General features: G+C 40.6%; 1 protein-coding gene across 1 annotated transcript in view; it reads right to left on the bottom strand.

Moving 5' to 3' along the window:
• The window catches only part of Hasp (Hig-anchoring scaffold protein), a 1448565-nt gene that overhangs the window by 1080835 nt on the left and 342978 nt on the right, over positions 1-24752 (bottom strand). Inside the window, exon 2 of the mRNA XM_068228385.1 lies at positions 558-733. Coding sequence (XP_068084486.1) covers positions 558-733 — 176 coding nt within the window. The remainder of the gene's footprint in view (positions 1-557; positions 734-24752) is intronic.

The following is a 24752-nucleotide window of genomic DNA, read 5'->3' as shown; positions in this document are numbered from 1 at the left end:
GCTAGAACGGGTCTACTCAGCCTCGGGAGGTCAAATGAGTAGAGGTGTGTTCGATTCCCACCTCAGCCATTCTGGAAGTGGTTTTCTGTGGTTTCTCACTTCTCCTCCAGGCAAATGCCGGGATGGAACCTAACTTAAGGCCACGGCCCACTTCCTTCCCTCTTCCTTGTCTATCTCTTCCAACCTTCCCATCCCCCGCACGACTCCTGTTCAGCATAGCAGGTGATGACGCCTGGGCGAGGTACTGGTCATCATCCCCAATTGTATCCTCGACCCAATTTCACACGCTCCAGGACAGTGCCCTTGAGGCGGTAGAGATGGGATCCCTCGCTGAGTCCGAGGGCTAAACCAACCCTGGAGGGTAAGCAGATTAAGAAAGAAAGAAAGAAAGAAAGAAAGAAAGAAAGAAAGAAAGAAAGAAAGAAAGAAAGAAAGAAAGAAAATGTATACAACGATGACGTATCATTTAAACATTGTGGGACTTAAGAGCAAAGACCTGTTTTCTTCTCCGTAATTGCTAAAAAGACCGATAGGAATGTAATGAAGTCGCTACTCACCATAAGAGTGGCTTGCTCCTCGTCCCGCGGGCACAGAGCTGAGGGTGAGTTACGCGGATTCTTATAGACACGACCATCGTCATCTACCTCCGTACTATCCACCGTCTCATCAGAGTCAAACGGAGGCGGCGCCGTCGCTGTGTAACGTTTACGGGGCCCAGTCCGGCGTCCGTCTGCTGAAACATATAACATAAACATAATTAGTATACTACGTTTTATAAGGGAGTGGCAACAAGAGTCAGATATAGAAAATAAAGTATAGATGGCCAATAACTAACATAGCATCATAAAAATCTCAGAAATGTACAGATTACGAATATCATTTTTCAAAGCCATAGCGTGAATAGAGAGGAATAATAATAATAATAATAATAATAATAATAATAATAATAATAATACAGTAAAACCTCCTTTATCCGGCCCTCGTTGATCCGTATTTCCGAACAACCCGGGTCAGATTTGCAGGCATGTAAAAATGTAATGTTCACATTAGATAATAATTTTAACTATGATAGCAAGAACGTAACGATAAGTATGCCAGATATTCGCTTTTTAGTTATCAATTCTTTGGACCAATTATTTGTTAATAAATAATGTGATTTTATGTAATTAAGATTTTTATATGTTTTAATGTCTTGTAAACAATACCGTGTACATTTTTGTTTCTTATCGTCATAAATGGTAAATCGGCTTATTTAAGGATTTTGTATTGCTTATAACCCATATAACCCAGATTATCCGGATTTTCAATTGTCGGGATTGCCTTTAGTCGCAGTTGGTCCGGATAAACGAGGGTTTACTGTAATAATAATAATAATAATAATAATAATAATAATAATAATAATAATAATAATAATAATAATAGTGATAGTAATAATATACTCCGTCTGCAAGAAAAGCTGCACAAAGACCTAGCAGAAGTGGATGTCAAGGAGGAAGAGATACAGGACAGAGCAACAATTAGGAGTGAGGGATGCTCCCAAAGAGCCACTGGCCAAGCCACGGAGCAAGAATGAGAAAGAAGAAGCCAAAGACTTACGGAATTTTGGCGAGAAGGCAAAGAGAGAAGGGCAGGTAGATTGTGTAAACTTAACCCACAGGTGGCCGTATCAATGAATGATGATGATAATATAGTGTGACGTCCTACTACCTACTTCCACGATTTTTAGAGTCACCAAAGTGCCGGAATTTTGTCCCGCAGAAGTTAATTTACGTAACGGTGAATCAACTGACTCGAGGCTGGCGAATTTGAGCACCTTCAATTATTAAAGGACTGTCTCGGGATCGAACCCATTAACTTGGGTTCATATGGGCAGTGTTATACCATTTCAGTCACTCAATCCAGCAATGGGACAAGAAGGATTATAATATGGGAGTTAATAAGGGCGGCAAAAGATTAACGTTGGAGGAGGCACCTAGAACGAAATAAATGCTAGTGATGTGAATAAGGAATTTTCAGAGCGGTTGATGAGTCAAGGATAAATTATATGGAACATAAATGTACAGTATTAGAAACTCAAAATAGGCCAAAGGATTAACGTGAACATTTCTAGTTGCAGAAGAAAATTCCTCAGACTAAAATTGTTTGATTTTAAGTGGTATATCCTCAAAACACAGTCGTGGTTCACGTGTAAAAGCACACTGTTAAAAGGAAAACGATAAAATGCATACATACATACATACATACATACATACTGAACCCATAATTCTACGATGAGAATTTTTTACTCAATATTTATTTCAAATAAAAGTTACTTGTTTGAGAGCGGCCATGTTGCATTTCATGAGTCTGGCTGTCTCGTGGGAAACGAGCTCACCGTATCGAGCCGAGCCGCAAGCTCGTGAAACACCGTGACACTTCGGGGGACCTCGAATATTCAACAATTTTTCAAATTCAAGGAATTCTTCGTAACGAGAGATTTTGGCAACACAGTAAATCCTGAAATAAAGAATCTAAATTATTCTTAAACCCTATGGGAAGACAGAACCCCCAGGGTAAATATAAATGCAGTTAAGCCTAGAGACTAATCCGCGTCCGATCTGCGGACTACGGCCACGTGCCAAGGTCGATAAATGAAGAAAACCCGCGAAACGCCCGGGCAGAAATAATTTATTTCGCCTGTTGCGAGTATGGGAAAATTATGAAATTAACACCTAAATAAATTGTTAAGTCTGTCCGAAGGTATGGAACAAATTTCAGGAAAATCGGTCTATTGGATGCGGAATTAGCACATTGCTCAACCAAGCTACATGGTATGAGTAGCGTCATCTCATAGAATAACAGAAACCTCCCTCCGTATATTTCTCAGTGTCTGTCTGGGTTCTGGAGCGGTGGAGCCCACGTCCCTCGTCGGCCGAAAAGTGTAAAACTTTGGTCTCCAAATAACTTACTACATGTTCGTAGCTATGGTTCAAATATATTGTTAGAATGGAAGATGATAGAAATTTTCTGAGCTGTCGCTTATAGGAACTTTGAAGGTTTAGATATTTGGTGAATAAGTAACTGAGTTATTCTTTGTATTCCATGCGTGCGTGTAATATTTGTTAGAGTCTGGATGAGAGCTACAGTGTCTGGTTTCTTATCTGTTGGAACACCTGGTCTTCTTAGTAGGGTGAACAAGTCAGTCGCCATTTGAGGAGCGAGCTCGTCACAATGGTGACCGTGTCAAAAAGTGCGGTACAAAGTGTTTTGTAATTTAAGTTATATATATATTTGTAAGGAGATGTATACGTTAGCCATGGAAGGCTAGACGAGAGGTTTGCTGGTTAAATGCAGCCAGAACTCCAGGATGACGGCTGAGATCACAGTTCTGTAACCTTTTAATCAATGTTGTAGTTAGATTATTGTTTGTCCCTACAAACGTTTCATTGCGTATGTCGGGTTAATATTTTGTAATGATCAGGAAAAGATATTATATTTTTGGTCAGCGTGTGAAAATCTTTAGTTTTGTAAAATTCACATCAAGAAACTATAAAATGCGACGCTTAAATCTTGTGTTAATGTTCTTTGAGATATTGTCCGAAGTGAGGAAAATTAGGAAGGTGGTAACGGTAACGTAGTAGTGGCGAATGTCTTAATTTCGAATATCGTTTGAATTCAGAAAAATTTGTCGAAATAATAATAATAATAATAATAATAATAATAATAATAATAATAATAATAATAATAATAATAATGTCTACCGCGGGATAAAATTTTTCTATATTAAAAGTAGATTTAACAAGTATGTTCTACAAGGATTGCGGCGTTTAGAAAATTTCCAGTGAAATCCGATAAAGTATTGTTTTATTCATGGGAAGTAAAAATTTTGTGACATCGTGTATATCGATGATATGGAAAAACACGGTGTGTTGTTGTATTCTCGAGGTCCGAAAGTTGTAGTAACAGTAAAAATAAAAAGGTACATATTTGTTATAAAGGTTGTTTGTCACGAGGGGATTGAGATTTGAAGGTCTTGAAATATTAAAAAAAATGGATTGAGAACGAAGAATTTACATTTGTGGAGATAAGAGTGGTAGAAATGTTGAAGGCAAAAGGGAGCCTGAATTTTACGTAATACCGCCATGAGAAGGCGAAGACAATGAATTTTTGAGACAGGCTGCATTTGCCGAGGAAGAGTTTTTGAGACAGGTTGTATATTAAATATGAGCTTTATGTGGCAGGCTGTATGTAGTATATTCCGCTAACAATCCGAAAGCTGGGACCTCTAGAAGGTCGGTTCGAGATAATTATTGTGTGAAGCACAGTAAATTTCAGATAAGATCTCAAGTGAGAAAAGATTTGGTGAAGATGGTAACTCTTGGTAGTAAAATTTCAAGTGACTAGTTACGTAAAGTCAGTAATGAATATTAGAATAATATGACCTCAAGCATAGAAGAGCATTTTGAATACATGGTTGGTGTTGTTTGACTGTAAATACAAGTTTCCAATCAATAAATTTCATAAATTACAAGGCGGTAATTTATCATTTAAATCGGAAACATTTGCGGGATGAGATATTGGACGGTTTTAAAGCAATATGTTTGACTGTGTAAATTTATTGAATTTCGTTTCACTGGATAGTCATGGATATGAATGTTTGAAAACTGACGGTAGGCGATCTGAGGGCCCCACCCTAAAAATTATAGTATGGATTTCTGCGCTAGTGATGATTATTATTTTTGACGACATCCACTAAATGTTAGACGTGTGTTGGAAGCTGTTATTCTTTCCTAAACTTCATTGCGCATGCTGAGATCGTGTTTGAGTTGGGGGATTGTTCGCCACGCGATATTTATTTTCAAGTTCACGTTTTTTTTGTAACAAGATAGAGACTTACTGCATTTTTCGACTTGCGTTCGTTCTGTGGCAAGAGTTGTTTCGTTGGGTGTTATTAGTTTCGATCAGATTTACAGCCGAGATATTTAAGAGTTTGTTTGAAATTACGATTTCTCCTGATATGCTAGGGGAAGCGTATACGACCCAGTTTCCGCCCGACAATAGATTTAGGACGTCACATGTTATCTTAGGAGTATACTGATGATGAGACGTCCTAGTTCACGCTCAACGATAGAATTAGGAAGATACATGTACATAGAGGTTAGTGTTAGGGTGTGCAGATGTTAAGTAGGCCCGACGATAGGTCTTGGACGTCAGCTGTACATACTCAAGTCTTAGACTAGATGTTTTTGCGAAGTGACCTGATCAAAGGTAGTGTCTAGAGTAAAATACGAAATGGGAAGAGTGTTAGCTCGGTAATAACGAGGCCAAACTTGCGCGCAGCCCTCAACAGCTGGAAGGTATTTATTCAAGATTATGGGATCACTGACGGCTTGCATAATGAGGGTTGTCCAATATTGGATACCGAGCTAACGGTGATTGAATATTTCACTGTAGTTCTCCATGCGTGTTTGAATCCAAATAACTTCGGTATTTTATTTTATTTTACGGACCTAATTGTTTTGTCGTTCTGACGTCCGTTTTGCTTTGGCAGTGTGCGTTTTGACACTCAACGTATTAGTGTGAGACTTGAGTTACGAATGTGGGTTCGATTCGTCAGCCAGTAATATATATATATTATTTTCAATCTTTGTCGTTCTTTCATTTTATACGTAGTTGAGTTCGATCAATTGATAGCTTTGTAGGTAGTGTGTTGGGACAAACAAAAAGGAGATGGATCTGTGATGGTAGTCATTGTTAAGTAGGAAAGAATTCAGTAAGTTTGTGAATGTTTTCCCCGTGGACTTGTAATTTTATTAAGCGTAACGTAACCATTCATAACCTGAAAGTCGGTTTTATAATAATAGTTTTCAAGTGATTTACCACTTTTTAATTAACTTCAGTGTTTGGCATTTCTTGTAAATGCGTGATGAATAAGTGTTTCCCGCATTTCGCAGTTTTGTTCCTTCAGAACGACGTAACGTAAGATCCTCACGGATCGTGTTGTTGTTGGTTCCTTCTGAACAGCTGGTTGGGTGATGCACGTTTAGCATCGGGATTATTTTATCACTTAAGGGTGTCATGAAATGACAAATACATGGTGGAATTTTGTTTCAATCGTGAATGCTGCTGGTAACTTGTAGCGAACGCCATGCTTTCCAATAATATTTTGCAACTTATCCAAAGCAACTGATAGTCAATTTGGTTCGATTAAGGGTCCATTCGGCGGGTGTTCCGTATCCCTAAGGGTATTCGACTGGTGGATAACCTCATTTGAGAGGAAATCAGGCGTTCTACTTGTTGAAGGCCAGATTTTCCACGGATCGCGTGAATTAATTTTCAGTTATCGTTTAGATTAATAGGTGCCCGATTTTTCAGGTTTTCTTTTCACGTTTTCAATTTCGCTGTCCGCTAATTTATTACTTTTCCCGAAAAATCTTCGATATTGTGCGAAATAAATTAACGCTATGCATTGCGACTGCGTTTGAAACATTTAATAAGTGATAATTAATTTTTCTGTCAAGAATTTATACAAATAATAAAGTTTTTTGTGCCATTAAGAATTTAATAAAAGTTAGTAAGCACATATTTGCTCCTCATTTCAAGTAGTTAGGCTCTCTTCTGAACCCCATTTGTTTGGTTAAGATCGTGACCGAATTTATTCCCGCAACGACCCCAAGATTTAAGAGTTCAATATTGCTCTACTGTAGCAGCTGTGGCCGACCAACGATGGAATGGTAAGTCAAGGGTTCAATACATACATACATACATACATACATACATACATACATACATACATACATACATACATACATACATACATACACACATACATACATACATACATACATACATACTTACATACATACATACATACATACATAGATATTCATAAAAGACTGTTATGCCTTTCAGCGTTCAGTCTGCAAGCATGTCAAATAGTAGTGAACTTCTGTCAGTCTCATATGTCCGAGGCTTGCTTAGACCAATTTGAGTGTGCTCCGTAAGTTTTTCACGAGTTGTTTTAGGTCGCTCCGATAACACCGACAGCAGTAGTTCTTATGGCGACTATGGGATAGGAAAGGGCTTGGAATAAGAAGGAAGTGGCCGTAGCCTTAATTAAGATACAACCCTAGCATTTGTCTGGTGTAAAAAATGGGAAACTACGGAAAATCATCTTTAGGGCTACCGTCAGTGGGGTTCGAACCCACTATCTCACAGCTACGCGCCCCCTAACCGCACGGCCAACTCGCACGGTCCGTATGTTTCCTGTGATGGTACTCTACTTACACATAGTCCAGTGAAAATCTCGCCTAGATCGAGTTAGGTATCCCGGTGGATTATCTAGTACTAGTCACGTGAGCAAAAGAAGGGCCATGACTCACAATATGTCCGAGGTGTCTTCTCCTATTCCATAGCAAGTGGTATCCAGACTTTCAGAACCTTTTTCTAAGTCACTCAGCCGTTTCCCCTTATCCACGAACTAGGACGTGACTACAGCAATGTACACCACGAACAACATAGCAATTTATTTTTAAAATAAAGCTGAATCTCCACCAATGAACAAACTATAAGTATCACATTATGTCTTTCTCCAACCCAAACAGCATTTTTCTAAAGAATTTTCTTCTATGTTTACAAACAGTCGTGTTATTCAGGTAATCTGTTTTGAGTGGCTCGCCCGGTATAAACTGTTGACAAACGATAGCTCTGGACAAAGAAGGCTATTGGCTGGGAAGATTGATAAACCAAGAACGGAGAGATTCAGGAAGAATATACAGGAGAATTTTAACAATTGAGGAGAGGAAGAGAAAAATAAATGAGGTAAATGCATGGGAGGTAACAAGAGAAAAGCAACACATGACAGATATGGACTACATTGCTAAAGCACAGTCGTAAATCTGCAAGGAGTGAAGCAGACAGCCACATATTCAGCTGTGTACTGTACTGTGAGTTCATTATTCCTCTTCCATATAGCTAAGCATAAATATATATTGCACAGAAAATCTGAATTAGTAATCCAGCAGTCAGCAGTTTCACAAGAAATATGTAGATGTACATCCTACGAGTGGCCACGCGGTTTGGGTCACGTAGCTGTGAGCGTGCATTCGGTAGATGGTGGGTTCGAACCCCATTGTTGGCAACCATGAATATGGTTTTCCGTTTTTTCCCATTTTCGCTCCATGCAAATGCTGGGGCTGTGTCTTAATCAAGGCCACGGTCGCTTCCTTCCCACTCCTAACCCTTTTCTATCTCATCCTTGCATTAAGGCCTATCTGTGTCGGTTTGACGTTAATCAAATTGTAAAAAAACCACATTTATTTCAAATGAATAGAATATCCTCTCAAGCTAATCAACATATTCACATCCGTACAAATCATTCATTCATATATTACATTCGGAAGATGGTGGCTTCGAATTCTACCACTGGTAGCTCTGAAGATGGTTTTCCTTGGTTTCCAATTCTCCCAAGCAAATACTGGGGCTGTACCTTAATTAACGCCATGGCTGCTACCTTCCTAATCCTAGCCTTTTCCTGTCTTTGTATCGCCGAAAATTTTCGATGTGTTAGTGGGACGGTAAACAAAAAACAAACAAACAAACAAACAAAATCCATACATATATTCGTTCGTTACTTCATTGATATTTAAAGTAATGATAATCTTTCGAATGGTTTCGGCTTTACGTCACACTATCTCTTAACGAGTTTGGAGATGCCGAGTTGTCGAAATTTTGTCCCGCAGGATCCTTTCACTTGCCAGTAAATCTACCGATACGTGGCAGACGTATTTCAGCATCTTCAATTGCTACGGGACACAGCCGGGATCTAAACCACCAGCTTAGGCTGAGACGGCCACCGCTCTACCACCTGGCCACTCAGCCCGGTCATAGTTAAGGAACTGGATACATTTCCTAGATACTCTGGGCAAGGTATCCACCAGAATACGGGAGTTATACACGTATGAGTCACGAATGAATATCTTGTTTGCTATTCTGTAATTCTATAAAGATAATTCTTAAAATTAATTATATTTTCCCCCACCTACTCAGTACAAAGTTATTATCAATTCAAATGGTTTGTATAAAACATTACATTATAACAGGACATGTTTCGACCTTAGTAGAGGTCATCTTCAGCTTAAGGATTACTGAGAAACAAGATATACCTACATATAAAACAGTGGTACAAAAATAACAAGATAAAATATTACACAGATAAGCCTATAATAAAGTTCAATATTTTAATACCTTTATCGTTTTTCAACCTTGTCGTGAGATGAAAAACTTGCTTGAACAAAGTGGTTGCATGTTACGACGAAAAACAGATTAACTGGAAGAGTTACTTAGAAAATTGTACGGCTATATTAATTGAATCGTCAAGTATTTCCTGTTGTTATCATTTCTGGAACAGAGTACAAGTCTTAGACTCCATGATTTCTCTATAAAGAGTGACATGTTAACCAGGAATCTGAAGCGAAAATCAGAAAGCCGAGTGTGACAATAGAAAGCTTTTAATGAATAAACAAGCTTAGTGGATATATGATATTTGTAATTCATTTTAACAATGATCTTTATAGTCAAGTCAACATGGAACCGCATATTAAATTTATTACATGTAATTCTGTAATTCATCTGAACTGTAAACATAATGACAAATGTGGATATTTCTAGAATGACAGGTAAGATCTTTTCGTTCCATGTTGACAAGCGTGTGGTCCCGTGTCTGAGAATATCAATCTTAACCATTCAACTTCGTCGGGAGAATGTTACTCAATGTAGCCCATTGCATGTTACTTGCCAATGCAATATATCCTGTTATCGGACAAAAACAAACTCGCCATATATCAACTTTTTTTCCTAATGCCATATATTTGTTTTGAAAGATATTTCACATAGTCAGTGAACTGTCACTGACAGTCTATGGCCACTGGTTATCGAAAGACCTCCTTTTTTCTTCTCTTTTGTATGGAACATCGCACTGAACTATAGCAATTTGTAATCGAGCATTTCAAATTTACCAACACGAAAGATACGAGAGCACAAGGTGTTGGGGATTGTGTATTATGACCGGTCCTACGGAGTACGGGTAATATGTTTCGGATGCACTCCGTTCGATGCGCGTCTCATCCAATGATTTTATATGTGAACTTAAGGTTGGAGCGGAGTTCTCTAAGGCCCATGAGACCAAAAGAGGAGGTTATTTTTGTTAAGATGGAAGGCACCTTCTTTCAATGTCGATTTAGTTAAATTTAACGTAAACAAACGTGTAGGCTACATATATAGCCTTCTGGTAGCTATGGTCGTTAAGGGGTGAATTCTATATGGTCTGACGCCGTGGTAAGACGGTTCGAGTCCCGTTGGTCGAAAAAATGTTCACCATCAGAATGATGGCTGGCAGGGTAGAAATGGTGGATAACATTGATGACTGGCAGTTCTCTTCTGAGCAGACTGATGTCTCACAAATAGACTGTGTGACTCTGGACTGGAGCAAAGCTTTTGACCAGGTGTCACATCGAAGACTTGTGTTGATACTTAACAACTAAGGCATTCAGGATAAACTGCTGGCATGGATGAGGTCATTTTTGGTGGATCAAACGCAGTGTGTTGTGTACGGAGGAGCCAAATCAGACCAAACCACAATTACTTCTGGAGTAATTCAGGGCAGTGTGTGACAGGGCCCCTTCTGTATACTATTTACGCTCTCGACTTACCGGATTGTGAAAATTCGACCATGGCTCAGTATGCCGATGACACAGTCATTTACAGAGCCATGAAAAACAATGATGGTATTGTACAATTCCAAACTGATCTGGATAGTATAGCTCTGTGGTGTGAGGTAAATAAAATGTATATAAATATTAAGAAGTGTGAATATACATAAGACTAAGCAGAGCTAAACAACCACTCCAGTACCAACCTACTCTATGTGAAATCCAACTACCGACTTCTAACTTCCATCAAACTGCTCGGTATTCACATTACAGGCAATCTAAAATGGAATAAGCACGTGAAGGAAGTGAGGTGTAAGGCATACAGAACGCAAGGTTTTGCCCGTAGATGTCTCTCGGGAGGAAATCGTTAAGTCCTATGAACGGCTTATATTTCCTTTTTTTTTTTTTTTTTTTTTTTTTTTTTTGCTAGTTCCTTTACGTCGCACCGACACAGATAGGTCTTATGGCGACGATGGGACACGAAGAGGCTAGGAGTGGGAAGGAAGCGGCCGTGGCCTTAATTAAGATACAGCCCCAGCATTTGCCTGGTGTGAAAATGGGAAACCACGGAAAACCATTTTCAGGGCTGCCGACAGTGGGGTTCGAACCTACTATCTCCCGAATACTGGATACTGGCCGCACTTAAGCGACTGCAGCTATCGAGCTCGGTTGAAATGAAATGTCGTATGGCTTTTAGTGCCGGGATATCCCAGAACGTGTTCGGCTCGCCAGGTGCAGGTCTTTCTGTTTGACTCCCGTAGGCGACCTGCGCGTCGTGATGAGGATGAAATGAGGATGAAGACAACACATACACCCAGCCCCCGTGCCGTAGGAATAAAAAAATTAAGGTTAAAATCCCCGACCGGCCGGGAATCGAACCAGGGACCCTCTGAACCGAACGCCAGTACGCTGGCCATTCAGCCAACGAGTCAGACATCGAGCTCGGTTATATTTCCCTGATGCGCCCCCTACTACTATATGGCCTTCCTTCCTGGCATCCAACGACAACGGAAAATATGAGGAAACTAGAGGGCATCCATCGATGAGCAGAACGTTTAATTAACAAACACATCCCTTTAAACACAGCCAGGTCATTGCCACCAGTGAAATTATGTACACAAATAGACATATCCTTCTTTAAGAAATCCCCCTTTTTACACCGCCTTCAGCTTATTTACCGCTCTGTTAAGAGAGGCCAAGAAGTTACTCTTGCCCCGCCCTTCACCAGAACAACCTCATATTTAAATGGCTTTTACTCAAGGTCTGCTCGTACCTGGAATTTCTACCATCAGACGTAAAACTGCTTCCTCTTCCTCACTTCCTCCGCGCAGTAAAGAAAATGTATATGTAAATAGAAACCCATACGTGATGTGTGTAGTTTGTATAAATTAGAATTGTACGAAAGATGGGTGCAAGTACAGTTGAATGTGAGTGAATGTGTATGCGTACGAGTGTGGGAGTGGTTGTGAATGAATGTGTATACAGGGGTATGAGTGAGAGGATAAATGGCTGGGTCTTCTCACTCGAATATGTATAGAATCTTCTTTTCCTACCGCCTTTCCCACAAATGTGGGGTCGCGAGTGCGAACTTCGTCGCACATGTAGATTTGGCTCTGTTTTACGGCCGGATGCCCTTCCTGACGCCAACCCTGTATGGAGGGATGTAATGACTATTGCGTGTTACTGTGGTGGTTGGTAGGGTAGTGGGCTGTGTGAATATGAAGAGAAGAGTGTTGGGACGGACACAAACTCCCAGTCCCCGAGTCAGAAGAATTAATCAGAAGCGATTAAAATTCCCGACCCGGCCGGGAATCGAACCCGACACCCCCTGAACCGAAGGCCAGTACGCTGACCATTCAGCCAACGAGTCGGACTCTAATATGTATAGAATAAATCAAGATAATAATTATTCTAGGAGTACAGTGTTTGGAGTGCAAATACGTAAATTTAAAATTGTCTACATATAGCCTATGTAAATATTTAGTAGAGTTTATGTAGGCCTACACATACATGCGAGGCTGGAGGCACTTCAGTGTATGTGGGGCTTTCCCTTTCTCCATCTAATCGTACCACCCCTCAATTGTACATGTACAATTTAAGGAAAATAAATAAATAAATAAATAAATAGTCCGCCTCTGTGGTGTAGTGGTTAGCGTGATTAGCTGCCACCCCCCGGAGGTCCGGGTTCGATTCCCGGCTCTGCCACGAAATTTGAAAAGTGGTACGAGGGCTGGAACTGGGTCCACTCAGCCTCGGGAGGTCAACTGAGTAGAGGTGGGTTCGATTCCCACCTCAGCCATCCTGGAAGTGGTTTTCCGTGGTTTCCCACTTCTCCTCCAGGCAAATGCCGGGATGGTACCTAACTTAAGGCCACGGCCGCTTCCTTCCCTCTTCCTTGCCTGTCCCATCCAATCGCCCCATCCCTCCACAAGGCCCCTGTTCAGCATAGCAGGTGAGGCCGCCTGGGCGAGGTACTGGTCATTCTCCCCAGTTGTATCCTCCGACCCAAAGTCTGAAACTCCAGGACACTGCCCTTGAGGCGGTAGAGGTGGGATCCCTCGCCTAGTCCGATGGAAAAACCGACCCTGGAGGATAAACACATTAAGAAGAAGAAGAAGAATAAATAAATAAATAAATAAATAAATAAATAAATAAATAAATAATATAGAATTTTAATCACTATATTGCGTGCCAAAATCTTGGATTCAGTATCAAACCTCTGCGCAGTGCTCATATGTAGTGAGAGTATATGATGCTGTTGATGGTGATTCGTCCGTCGGTTGGGGACGTAAGGCTTTGAGCAGACCTCTTGGTGCTATTCGACAGGAGTAGGCTATGTGCTGGCACCGGGTTTCACCCTCTTCTTTCTTTATATCACACCATTCACTTGTCCGCCTACGTAGCGGAACGGTTAATGTTATTAGCTGCCGTCCTTGGAGGCGCGGGTTCGATTCTCGGTACTGCCAGAAATTTAAAAATGGCAGGAGGGCTGGTATGTGGTTGAAATGGTACATGCAGCTCACCTGTAATGGGGGTGTGCCTGAAAAGAGCTGCGCCACCTCAGGATGAGGATTCGAGCGTACTTTGTCCGGCTCCATGGTTAAAAGTTTAGCGTGCTGGCCTTTGATAACAGGGGTCACGGGTTCGATTCCCGGCAGGGTCGGGAATTTTAACCTTAATAGGTTAATTTTGCTCACATGGAGGCTGGGTGTATGTGTCGTCTTCATCATTATTTCATACTCATCACGACGCGCAGGTCGCCTACGGAAGTCAAATCAAAAGACCTGCATCTGGCGAGCCGAACTTGTCCTCGGACATTCCCGGCACTAAAAACCATACGCCATTTCATTTCATATCATTCACTTCATCTCATCAACTCCTCTGATGAGGCTGAAGTCAGGAAGGGCATCCGGTCATAAAAACTCGCTACAAAGATTCACCTTACTTCAAAAGGTACAAGGGTTTAACAGACATACAATCTTCCACACTTGTGATCACAAGAACTGTGGGCGGAAAGGAAAACAGGTAACGTTTGGGTGTAGATTTTGACCAACCCTCAGGATTAAGGGAAATTAAACGAGGCAACGTCACGTGTTCGTCTTCCAGGAGGCGTGGCCTGTGACGTTACACATTCAGAGGTCACTCCCAACACCATTTTATCGGGAACTGATTAAAATGTTTCTATGGTTAAATATTCTGGCTATAATGGCTTTTCCTAATCAAGGAAAACAATTAATTAACTTTAACTTAATTGTGAATAAATGTGTACAATATAATGCCGCCCCGTCCGACTCGTTGGCTGAATGGTCAGCGTACTGGCCTTCGGTTCAGAGGGTCCCGGGTTCGATTCCCGGCCGGGTCGGGAATTTTAACCTTAATTGGTTAATTCCAATGGCCCGGGGGCTGGGCGTTTGTGCTGTCCCCAACATCCCTGCAACTCACACACCACACGTAACACTATCCTCCACCACAATAACAAGCAGTTACCTACATATGGCAGATGCCGCCCACCCTCATCGGAGGGTCTGCCTTACAAGGGCTGCATTCGGCTAAAAGTAGCCATACGAAATTATATTATAATCCCGCCCCAATACGTATGGCATTTAGGTGTTTGATCAGAGCTGTAAATAACTCCATAGGAACAAATTTCCAAACATCCTTGTGTCTCTGATGATTATAACTATTTAATGCCAGGTTATTTTTACTTTGGTTGTTGAGGATACAATATGATATTATTATTATTATTATTATTATTATTATTATTATTATTATTATTATTATTATTATTATTATTATTATTATTATTATTATTATTATTATTATTATTATTATTATTATTATTATTCACACTGTGGGAAATAAACTCAGCAGTTATGTAAAATTCGCCGGCTTTATAAAGGTAGAACAAATGGCCATAATAAGAAGGAATATTTTTATACCACAAGGCAGTTCGTAAAAAGAACGGAAAAAATTGGCCTAATTATCACATGTGAATAACGTAAGGACCTGTAATGTGTTTCCGGCAATATAGAATAGCACACATCACCTCAACCCATTCGAATACTGATCATGATCAGGCTCGCATGAATTAGGACATCTAATGTAATTCAGTGTTTCTGTGTGTGGTTACTTCCTATGACTAGGAGACGGAGATTTTGTGTTTGTTTCAACACACTCCTGTTCATACACACACAACTCACCACAATACCAACCATCACAGAAACACGTAATTGTGAGTGGGCCACCTCCATTCCTACAGGGTTGGTGTCAAGAAGGGCATACGGCAGTATAACAGGGCTAAGGCAAAACGTGCAACGCAGTTCGTACCCTCTACTACCCTACCACGGCATGGGGAAATCAGGGGAAGAAGAAGATTTAAAAGATTTCCACAAATTAGTATCTTGTGTCCGACAAACTGATGAGCTGTTTGTTAAAAGAGGCAGCGGGCCCGGTCATGAAATCAAATTAAGACTGTCCTGACATTGACCATGTGGCATCCAGAATCTCCAAGCCATCGGGTTGGGAAGCAGTCTTCCTAGAAGTCCAGGACTGAGTTTGTTTTTGTTTTGCCAGGCTTATGATGTCGGGGTTGAGTGCCTGACTCTTAGGGGAGATCCCCAGCTCGATTTCCGGCTCGTCCAAGGATGTTATTTCTTCACTCAGGACTGGGACGGAGATCACTCAGACTCGTGAGTTTAACTTAAGACCTGACAAGAAGACAAGCAACACTGCTGAGGATATCACCAATATCTGCAGACAATCTGACAAGGCTATATGTGGAACAAGGACCTATTCCTTTCCGGAACAACGAAATGCAGTCCGTCGTTTTAATGCTAATTTCAGCCTATTATCATCAGAATATTCGCTCGATGTAAATGGATTAGTACCGGAGATTTGACTGCTATTCATTACTGGAAAGTCGCATGGAAAGGTAAACATTTGATGACTACCACGCCACGTTGCTCTCATATCTTGGTAACGGCGTGTACAAATGAGAAACATTGCCCGCGGTGACACACCGTACGCCTGATCACACTACAACACGATGGCTTCCGAAGTAAGCGTAGTCAAGCTGCCGCAAATAGGAAGACTGCCACTCACTCCACGCCTGAGATGATGTGACCCCTCTAGCATGGTTACAGAACGCAGCAGCTGTCAGTATAATGCACAAGAAGTGAAGCTGTGGAGATGCATTCGCTAGATAACGGTTTCGAATCCCACCGTAGGCAGCCCTGAAAATGGCATTGAGTGGTTTTTTATATTCAACCTTGTTAGATATCATAACTATACCTTAACTGATACCATGGGCGCTACTCAACCAGTCTTTGATGTACTCCAGCGCAACGAAAACCCATCTACACGTACTAGCATGACGATAAATAGGTACGGTATATAAAAGAGATTATTATGAAGGGTTTTTCAGTCTTATTAAGAGCAAGATATTTCACATTGACCCATTCAAGGCTATTAAAAATGGTAACTTCAAGCCAAAAATGCATTTACGTTATATAAAATAGTCATGCTATATGAATAAAGAAATTACTTCATACCGAGCTCGATAGCTGCAGTCGCTTAAGTGCGGCCAGTATCCAGTATTCGGGAGATATAAGGTTCTAACCCCACTGTCGGCAGCCCTGAAGATGGTTATCCGTGGTTTCCCATTTTCACACCAGGCAAATGCTGGGGCTGTACCTTAATTAAGGCCACGGCCGCTTCCTTCCCAGTCCTAGACCTTCCCTATCCCATCGTCTCCATAAGACCTAACTGTGCCGGTGCAACGTAAAGCCACTGGCAAAAAAAAATTCATATTTGAAATTCAGAACCATTCTAAATTATGAAAACTATGTATACTATAACCATTTTCTCAATTTTGTTACAATGTTTATTTGATTAATAACTGTTTGATTCTTGTACAAACGGTAGTGATATCTGAATATCGGCTTAAATAAGCAGTTCTATTTTAATATACGTCAATTATATTTTTGTATAGTTGTCCAGTAATTAGTTTGAATTTGCATAACATTTATTTTGTTACCGTAAGCGAAGTAAACCTACCTCAGAACAGATATAATGGATAAATATAGCAAAAGAATTACAGGACCGGGTGAGTTGGCCGTGCGGTTAGAGGCACGCGGCTGTGGGCTTGCATCCGGGAGATAGAGGGTTCGAATCCCACTGTCGGCAGCCCTGAAGATGGTTTTCCGTGGTTTCCCATTTTTACACCAGGCAAATGCTGGGTCTGTATCTTAATTAGGCCTAAGACCACGACCGCCTCCTTCCCATTCCTAGGCCTTTGCTATCCGATCGTCGCCGTACGACCTATCTGTGTTGAAGCTACGTAAAACAAAGTGTAAAAAAGAAAAAAGAAGAATCCCGGATGACCGGGCTGAGTTGCTCAGACAGTTGAGGCGCTGGCCTTCTGACCCCTAACTGGCAGGTTCGATCCTGGCTCAGTCCGGCGGTAATTGAAGGTGTTCAAATACGACAGTCTCGTGTCGGTAGATTTACTGGCACGTGAAAGAACTCCTGTGGGACAAAATTCCGGCATCTCGGAGTCTCCGAAAAACCTTCAAGAAAATAGTTAGTGGAACGTAAACACAGTAACGTTATTAATCCCGGATGCGCTGATGCGGAGGATTGATGCATGTATCAAAGAGTTGCGTGTAGTTCTATTCTGTTTCTGTGTTTCCCATGATTTATGCTTTATATACAATTATAGAAAATGAGTTCCAACATAGAAATTAAGCGTTGTCTGACCTATGTCCTTCTGACATATTTTCTTCTTGTACGTGCGAGGAATGTGTCCTGGAAATGTGGCCGTGCTTTATTGTTACACCAGGTATGTTTAGGCCGTGTTAATTATCCATCCGCGTCGCTAGGCGACGAACCAGATAAGTTAGTTTGCAACAAATAACATTAATAATATAACAGCCGTTGGGGGGTTCGCAGTACCCAGTTAACTAACTCCTAGTAAATGCTCCTCCGTCTAGTCCCCTCCTCCTCCCTGCCCTAAACACACCGCACCATGTTTTCGTAGCCCTCGCAAGCGTGCCAGAACGAACGGCAGACTCCTTCCTGTGTACGTTCAGTTGTCCCAAGCCCTTAAACCGCGCTCCTCATCTTCAATAGCCACAACCACATTTCAACCTCTCCACTAAAGTTCTCTCTTCAGACCCTTCCTAAAAATACTGAAATATGTATCACCTCGGGATGAGGACAGGAGTTTAATCTCAATTATTATTATTATTATTATTATTATTATTATTATTATTATCATGTGCGTATGGACCCAATGGATCACGCAAAGCTCTAACGATTCTGTTTTCTGAGTTGCCAAACAGCTCTCATCCTTTCTCCGTGGATCCTTTTTCGTTCTTCTGTTCACTTTGCTCCAGTCTTCTTTTTCACTTCGTTCTCTGGTTGCACTTTCCATCCATTAATTTTTTTTCCTGTAGAGGTTTCTGTCCGCGGTGTCAGTTGAGTTCATATGGGCTTTTTCCAGATCCTTCTTCACTTCCAGTACCCATGGAATATTTTTTAGATGTTCTATGTAGGTGAGAGTCTTGTGTGTCCGTCTACTTGCCGGCAGTCTGCGAACGTGCCCATAAAATTTCAGACGTCTTTTGCGGATGTCTGCTGCAATGTTAGAAAGCTCTGCTGTCACTTTGCGTGACCTCAGTCTATATCCATCTTCTGTTTTTCGCGGGCCGAGAATTTTCCTCAGGATTCTTCTTTCTTCTTTTAAAATGTTTTCTAGGTCACCTTTCCCATTTAGTGTAAGGGTCTCACTGGTATATAAGACTTCGGGCTTGATTACTGTATTATAGTGTCTGATCTTTGCACGGCGGGACAAGCACTTTTTATTGTATATGTTGCGAACCCTACCGTAGGCTCTCCGGAATTTTTGTAAGCGAATTTTCTGGGCAGCCTTCTCGCCTCCCGTTGGTTCAAGTATTTCTCCCAAGTACATGAAGTCTGGTACTCGGCTCATTTGCCCATATGTCGTGTTCAAATTTTGGATGTCAAGTTTTGAGCAGAAGAACTTGGTCTTTTCAAAGGAAATTTGTAGGCCAACATTATTATTATTATTATTATTATTATTATTATTATTATTATTATTATTATTATTATTGTTATTGTTGTCCGACTTGTTGGCTGAATGGTCAACGTACTGGCCTTCGGTTCAGAGGGTCCCGTTTTCGATTCCTGGCCAGGTCGGGGATTTTAATCGCTTCTGATTAATTCTTCTGGCCCGGGGATTGGGTGTATTAGTCCGTCTCAACACTCTCCTCATTGTACTCAGACAACACTCCACACTACCAACCATTACAGAAACACGCAATAATGATTACATCCCTCCATATAGAGTTGCGTCAGGAAGGGCATTCGGCCATAAAACAGGGCCAAATCCACATGCTCGACGCAGTTCGCACCCGCGATCCCGTGGGAAAAGCGGTAGAAAAGAAGAAGAATATTATTGTTGTTGTTGTTATTATTATTAGGAAAATAAATCCTGTTTCTTAAAAATGTTTCCTCTTCCTGACGGAGAATTAGATCCATATCCTTCCTAGTGAACCGACCAATGTCTTCACGCTCTTGTTTGGATAGCCCCTACAACGAGATTCTTAACTATCAGTATTCCAATTTAAGTATAAAAACTTCGAATTATTTTTTGGGAGGGAAATCTAAAAATCCCAATATTTTCAACTTTAAGCGTTGCTACTCTCCTTAAGCAATCATACTGCAGATTTAATGGATATCCTTTAAAGCCATGTTTTAGGTTACAGAAGTTTGTTTTGGTAAATAGCGTTAAACAACATCCTAGTACAAGTATTGATACAGTTCCTATACTCGAACGTTTTAACTCAGCATAAAACATGTTGCTGGAAATAAGTGGTGTATAAAGAAGCGTTCTGTATTGAACTTTGTGTTCACCGAGCAGGGGATGGAGTCCAGCCGCAGACAATGCCCACCACAGCTGCAGCAGGCAGCTCTTTACATCTGCCGTCAGATAGCGATACCGCCGGCTTACTCGATACTGCCGTCTCCTCTTTTGTGTCCACACAGACAAATTTGTTCCACACGTTCAAAAGAAGCAAATTGCTTCCTTAATGGTCGGTCGTGTTGGTCAACCCCAACATGATGAACGGACGATCCCAGCGGTTAATAATAATAATAATAATAATAATAATAATAATAACGTAAAGCTTGAAGAGCATAACATTTTGCCGGTAAATTTGGGGAGAAAAAACAAAGGCATTGAAATAAATTGCTCAGCATTTGCAGACGAGTTTGCTATATTGTCAGAAAACCTAACAAGTGCAACAACACAAATCAATCTCTTGGAGGAAATAGCCAACAAGACAGGTTTGAGAATCTCCGTGGAAAAAACAAAATTTATTACAAACATCAAGAATGCTCCAATATTTTGACAACAGATATTGGTCCAGTAGAAAGTTCAAATATCTGGGATAAATAATTCAAGAAAATGGTTTAGTCAAATCTGCAGTAGAAGAAAGGGTACACACGATGGTAAGAGCATATGTTATCACAAAGAATTTTTATAAAAAAAAGTGTCTATCTAAAAATCTTAGAATAAGGCACTACACTACAGTGGTGAAACCGGAATGCTTATATGCAAGTGAATGCCTGGTACTAAACTATAGATTAGATAAGCTTGAGGTACTAGTAAGGAGAATCATGAGAAAAATCTCAGGCCCTTTGAAAACAACAGAAGTATGCAAATTAAGATCTATGATGGAATATACAGGAACATAGAAAACATAACAGAAACCATAAGAAAAAGGAGATTGCAATTTTTTGAACATATTTACATGATGGATGATTCCAGATTAACAAAAAGGATTTTCAAGCATCTTTGGGACAAAAAGGCAACAAGTAGCTGGATTCAAGAAGTAAAGAAAGATTTAGAAAGAAATAATATATGAGACGAAGAAACCATGGACAGAGAAATTTTTAGAAAGAGAGTAGTAAGTATGGAAGGATTCCAAGGAAGGTTGAACAAGAAGCCTGGTGCGAAGTGGTCCGAGGACAGAAGGAAACAGCATAGTGAAAGGATGAAAGAATATTGGAAGGAACGGAAGAGAAAACAACACAGTATGAAGAACTGAATTGAAATTGGCACGTGGTCCTTAGCAGGCCTCATCGGAAATAATGATAATAATAATAATAATAATAATAATAATAATAATAATAATAATAATAATAATAATAATAATCTGGATGATAAGGAAATCTCATGACATGTAACAACACTCAGAGAAAATCTCAGACACGTTTACGAAAAGAAGTTTGGAATTTTATGGACATATTCTCAGAATGAGTAATCAGAGATTGACCAAAAGGATTCTGAACCTTGCCGTATCAATGAAAGTAAAAATAAATTTTAAAAGGCTGCTCGAAGTTGTGAAAGATCTTCAGGAAATAGGCATCACAGATGACACTGTGTTAGACAGATCTAAGTTCAGAAAATGAGTCAACAATCACCGCTTTAAACATCATCCAAGCACTACCGCAAACAAAACCCGTGCAGAAGGTCGTAGAAAAAGGCGTGGCGAGAGGATGAAGAGATTTTGGTAGAACGAAAAGGCAGCAACATCACTTAAATAAGTTCAATCGTGCTCCTTAGTCGGGCTTAACGGAGAAAGGAGAAGAAGAAGAATACAGTAAAACCTGTCTTCAGAGGAAATCCAAGGAACAGGATATTTTTCCGCTGTATACAGGATTACGGTTCATAAAGGTGGTTAGAAAACACGAAAATCATAAATGCATTCCTCCGTTGGATAATTCAGCAGTATATTGATAATTATGATTTTGTGCAGTAGTAGATACAATAATGACACTAATCACTAGAGCCCAGATTTTTATGCATTAATAGGTTAGAATAAAAATTTACTCAAGCGAGTAGCAAGTATAGTCTACCTTCACAACGATTAAGCTATCGGTTTTGCATAAATATTAGGGGTACGACCCATCAGAACCCGTATATTTTATGTTACTCTTGCTACGGTATCGAAGTGCGGGTGGCCGACACTCCCTGCTAAGCAAGTTAGTTTGCAGTCTAACCTGTCACTGCATAAAAATCCGGGCTTTACTAATCACACACTTATGTATACTAGTTCATCATCTCTAACATAAATCTGATTTTGCTTCGAACCTCCTCCCAGTTCATAGTAGTACAGTACACATTGCATGTTTTGTAGAAATAACACCAATAGTAGTACTCTACAGTACTCTCATTTATTTCCTCGAGTAATCCAGAATTTGAACGCTGGACACAATTATCCCTGGTAGCACGGTTCTCCATTAAAATACGGGCACGGCAAATAATGTCGAACAATTCCAGGTCATTTTGCGTTAGCGAAATAGACTTAATGTCCTTTATAGATGATAGGACATGTCTGTAGAACTTCACGTTCTTCTTCATTGTCTTCGTTCTCGTCTTCTCCATCTATTTCTGTTCCTTTTCTTGAAGGTGTTAGGAGAAGAACTCTTCGATGTTTTCTAACGCCGCCTCTGTCTCAACTAGATCAATGGCCATGTAATCTTCTGCGCTGACATTATCATAATACTCTGTTCGAGAGTTTGTTGTAGCAATCAGTATCTCGGCCGTCTTAGATCCATTTGGAATACACATCTTTTGCAAAGGGTTCGGAAGGAAAATTACTTATTCTTTTTCTGTTGTAGAAGCAAAATTTCCTTCCGTTTCCACGTCGAACAGGTTCCGCTAAATACAGATAAATTTACATCTATATCAAACCACAATTCATGGGTCAGCAAAAATCTTCCGTTATGAACAGTTTTCCGGTTTATAAAGGTTCCGCTAAAGACAGATTTTACTGCTATAATAATCCGGAAGATATCTGTGGATTGTAAATAATACTTTTGAACAATAAGTTAACACCGTTATCATTGAAGTAAAAACCCTCAGGAACAAACAGGAAATTAAAAAATACACAGGCATTCAGAATGTCATTAGAAAGTCCAGATCAAATATTACGGAAATATCAAAACAATGAACCCTAACAAACAGTCGAATTCTATTAAAACGGGAGTAAAGGCATAACATACACTGTGATAGGAATGGACGAAATAAAAAAGCTCCCTTAGTAGTGGTGGTGGTGATTACTGTTTTAAGAGGAAGTACAACTGGACAACCATCCTCCACTAATCAGAGGGACACTTGAGGAGGTCCGACATTTAGAAAAATGAAAGTGTCGGAAAGAGAAAGGGAAGTTCTACAAAGGACATGAAAATGCAGTTTACAAAACGGCACATTTGAGGTATTTTTTATTTTCGAATTTGGCTTCTTGGCCTTTTCTCCTCTTCCCCTCCCAAAACCTCTTCATTCGCTTCTCATCTTTCTCTCCTCTTCGGGAATGATCCGTTCGGACCTCCGTTTTAGTGGTTTCTCTTGAAATGATTTTAGACTATCGACTCATCTTCTGAACTATTTTCTATTGTGAATCATCTCCAGCGTAATTCCAACTTCTTCCGCATCCCTCTTGACCTCCCCTACCCACTTGAAGGTGACCTTTAACCCCTTGTTGTATTTGAAGATCTTTTCGGTCAGTCGTTTGTCATCCATTCTTACTAAATTTCAGCCTCCGTTTTCACAATGTGCCCGTGGTTTCTTCAGTGTACTCGTAGAGCTCCTCACTTCTTCTTATTGTTATCATGCCAATAGTGTTTTCGGTTCTGGAGGTGTAGTTACGAATTACAATTTTAAAAGCCTGAAGCCACAAATTATACTTGCCATTGACTGACATAACATAAATACCCTTCAGATTAAATTTTATAATTGCCCTACATATATCAGTTACGCTAAAAGCATACTTCCCGGGCGTCTTGGCCGTGCGGTCATGGGCACGCGACTGTGAGCTTGCATCCGGGAGGTAGTGGGTTCGAATCCCACTGTCAGCAGCCCTGAAGATGGTTTTCCGTGGTTTCCCATTTTCACACCAGGCAAATGCCGGGGCTGTACCTTAATTAAGGCCACGGCCGCTTCCTTTCACTCCTAGGCCTTTTCTCTCCCGTCGTCGCCATAATACCTTTCTGTGTCGGTGCGACGGAAAGCAACTAGCAAAAGCATACTTTTCTATTTATGCAACGAGAAAAAAGTAAGAAAATTTATGTTGTAATGCTAGAAATGTATAAAGCCTCAGACGGCAGCGCGTCGGCCTCTCACCGCTGGATACCGTGGTTCAATCCCGGTCACTCCATGTGAGATTTGTGATGGACAAAGCGGAGGCGGGACAGGTTTTTCTCCGGGTACTCCGGTTTTTCCTGTCATCTTTCATTCCATCAACACTCTCCAATATCATTTCATAGCATCTTTTTTCTTTCTTTTGCTATTGGCTTTACGTCGCACCGACACAGATAGGTCTTACGGCGACGATGGGATAGGGAACTGCTAGGAGTGGGAAGGAAGCGGCCGTGGCCTTAATTAAGGTACAGCCCCAGCATTTGCCTGGTGTGAAAATAGGAAACCAAAGAAAACCATCTTTAGGGCTGCCGACAGTGGGGTTCGAACCCACTATCTCC

The sequence above is a fragment of the Anabrus simplex genome, chromosome 6, assembly GCF_040414725.1.
Source record: "Anabrus simplex isolate iqAnaSimp1 chromosome 6, ASM4041472v1, whole genome shotgun sequence".
Taxonomy (NCBI): Eukaryota; Metazoa; Arthropoda; class Insecta; order Orthoptera; family Tettigoniidae; genus Anabrus; species Anabrus simplex.
This window is presented reverse-complemented; position numbering and strand designations above follow the sequence as displayed.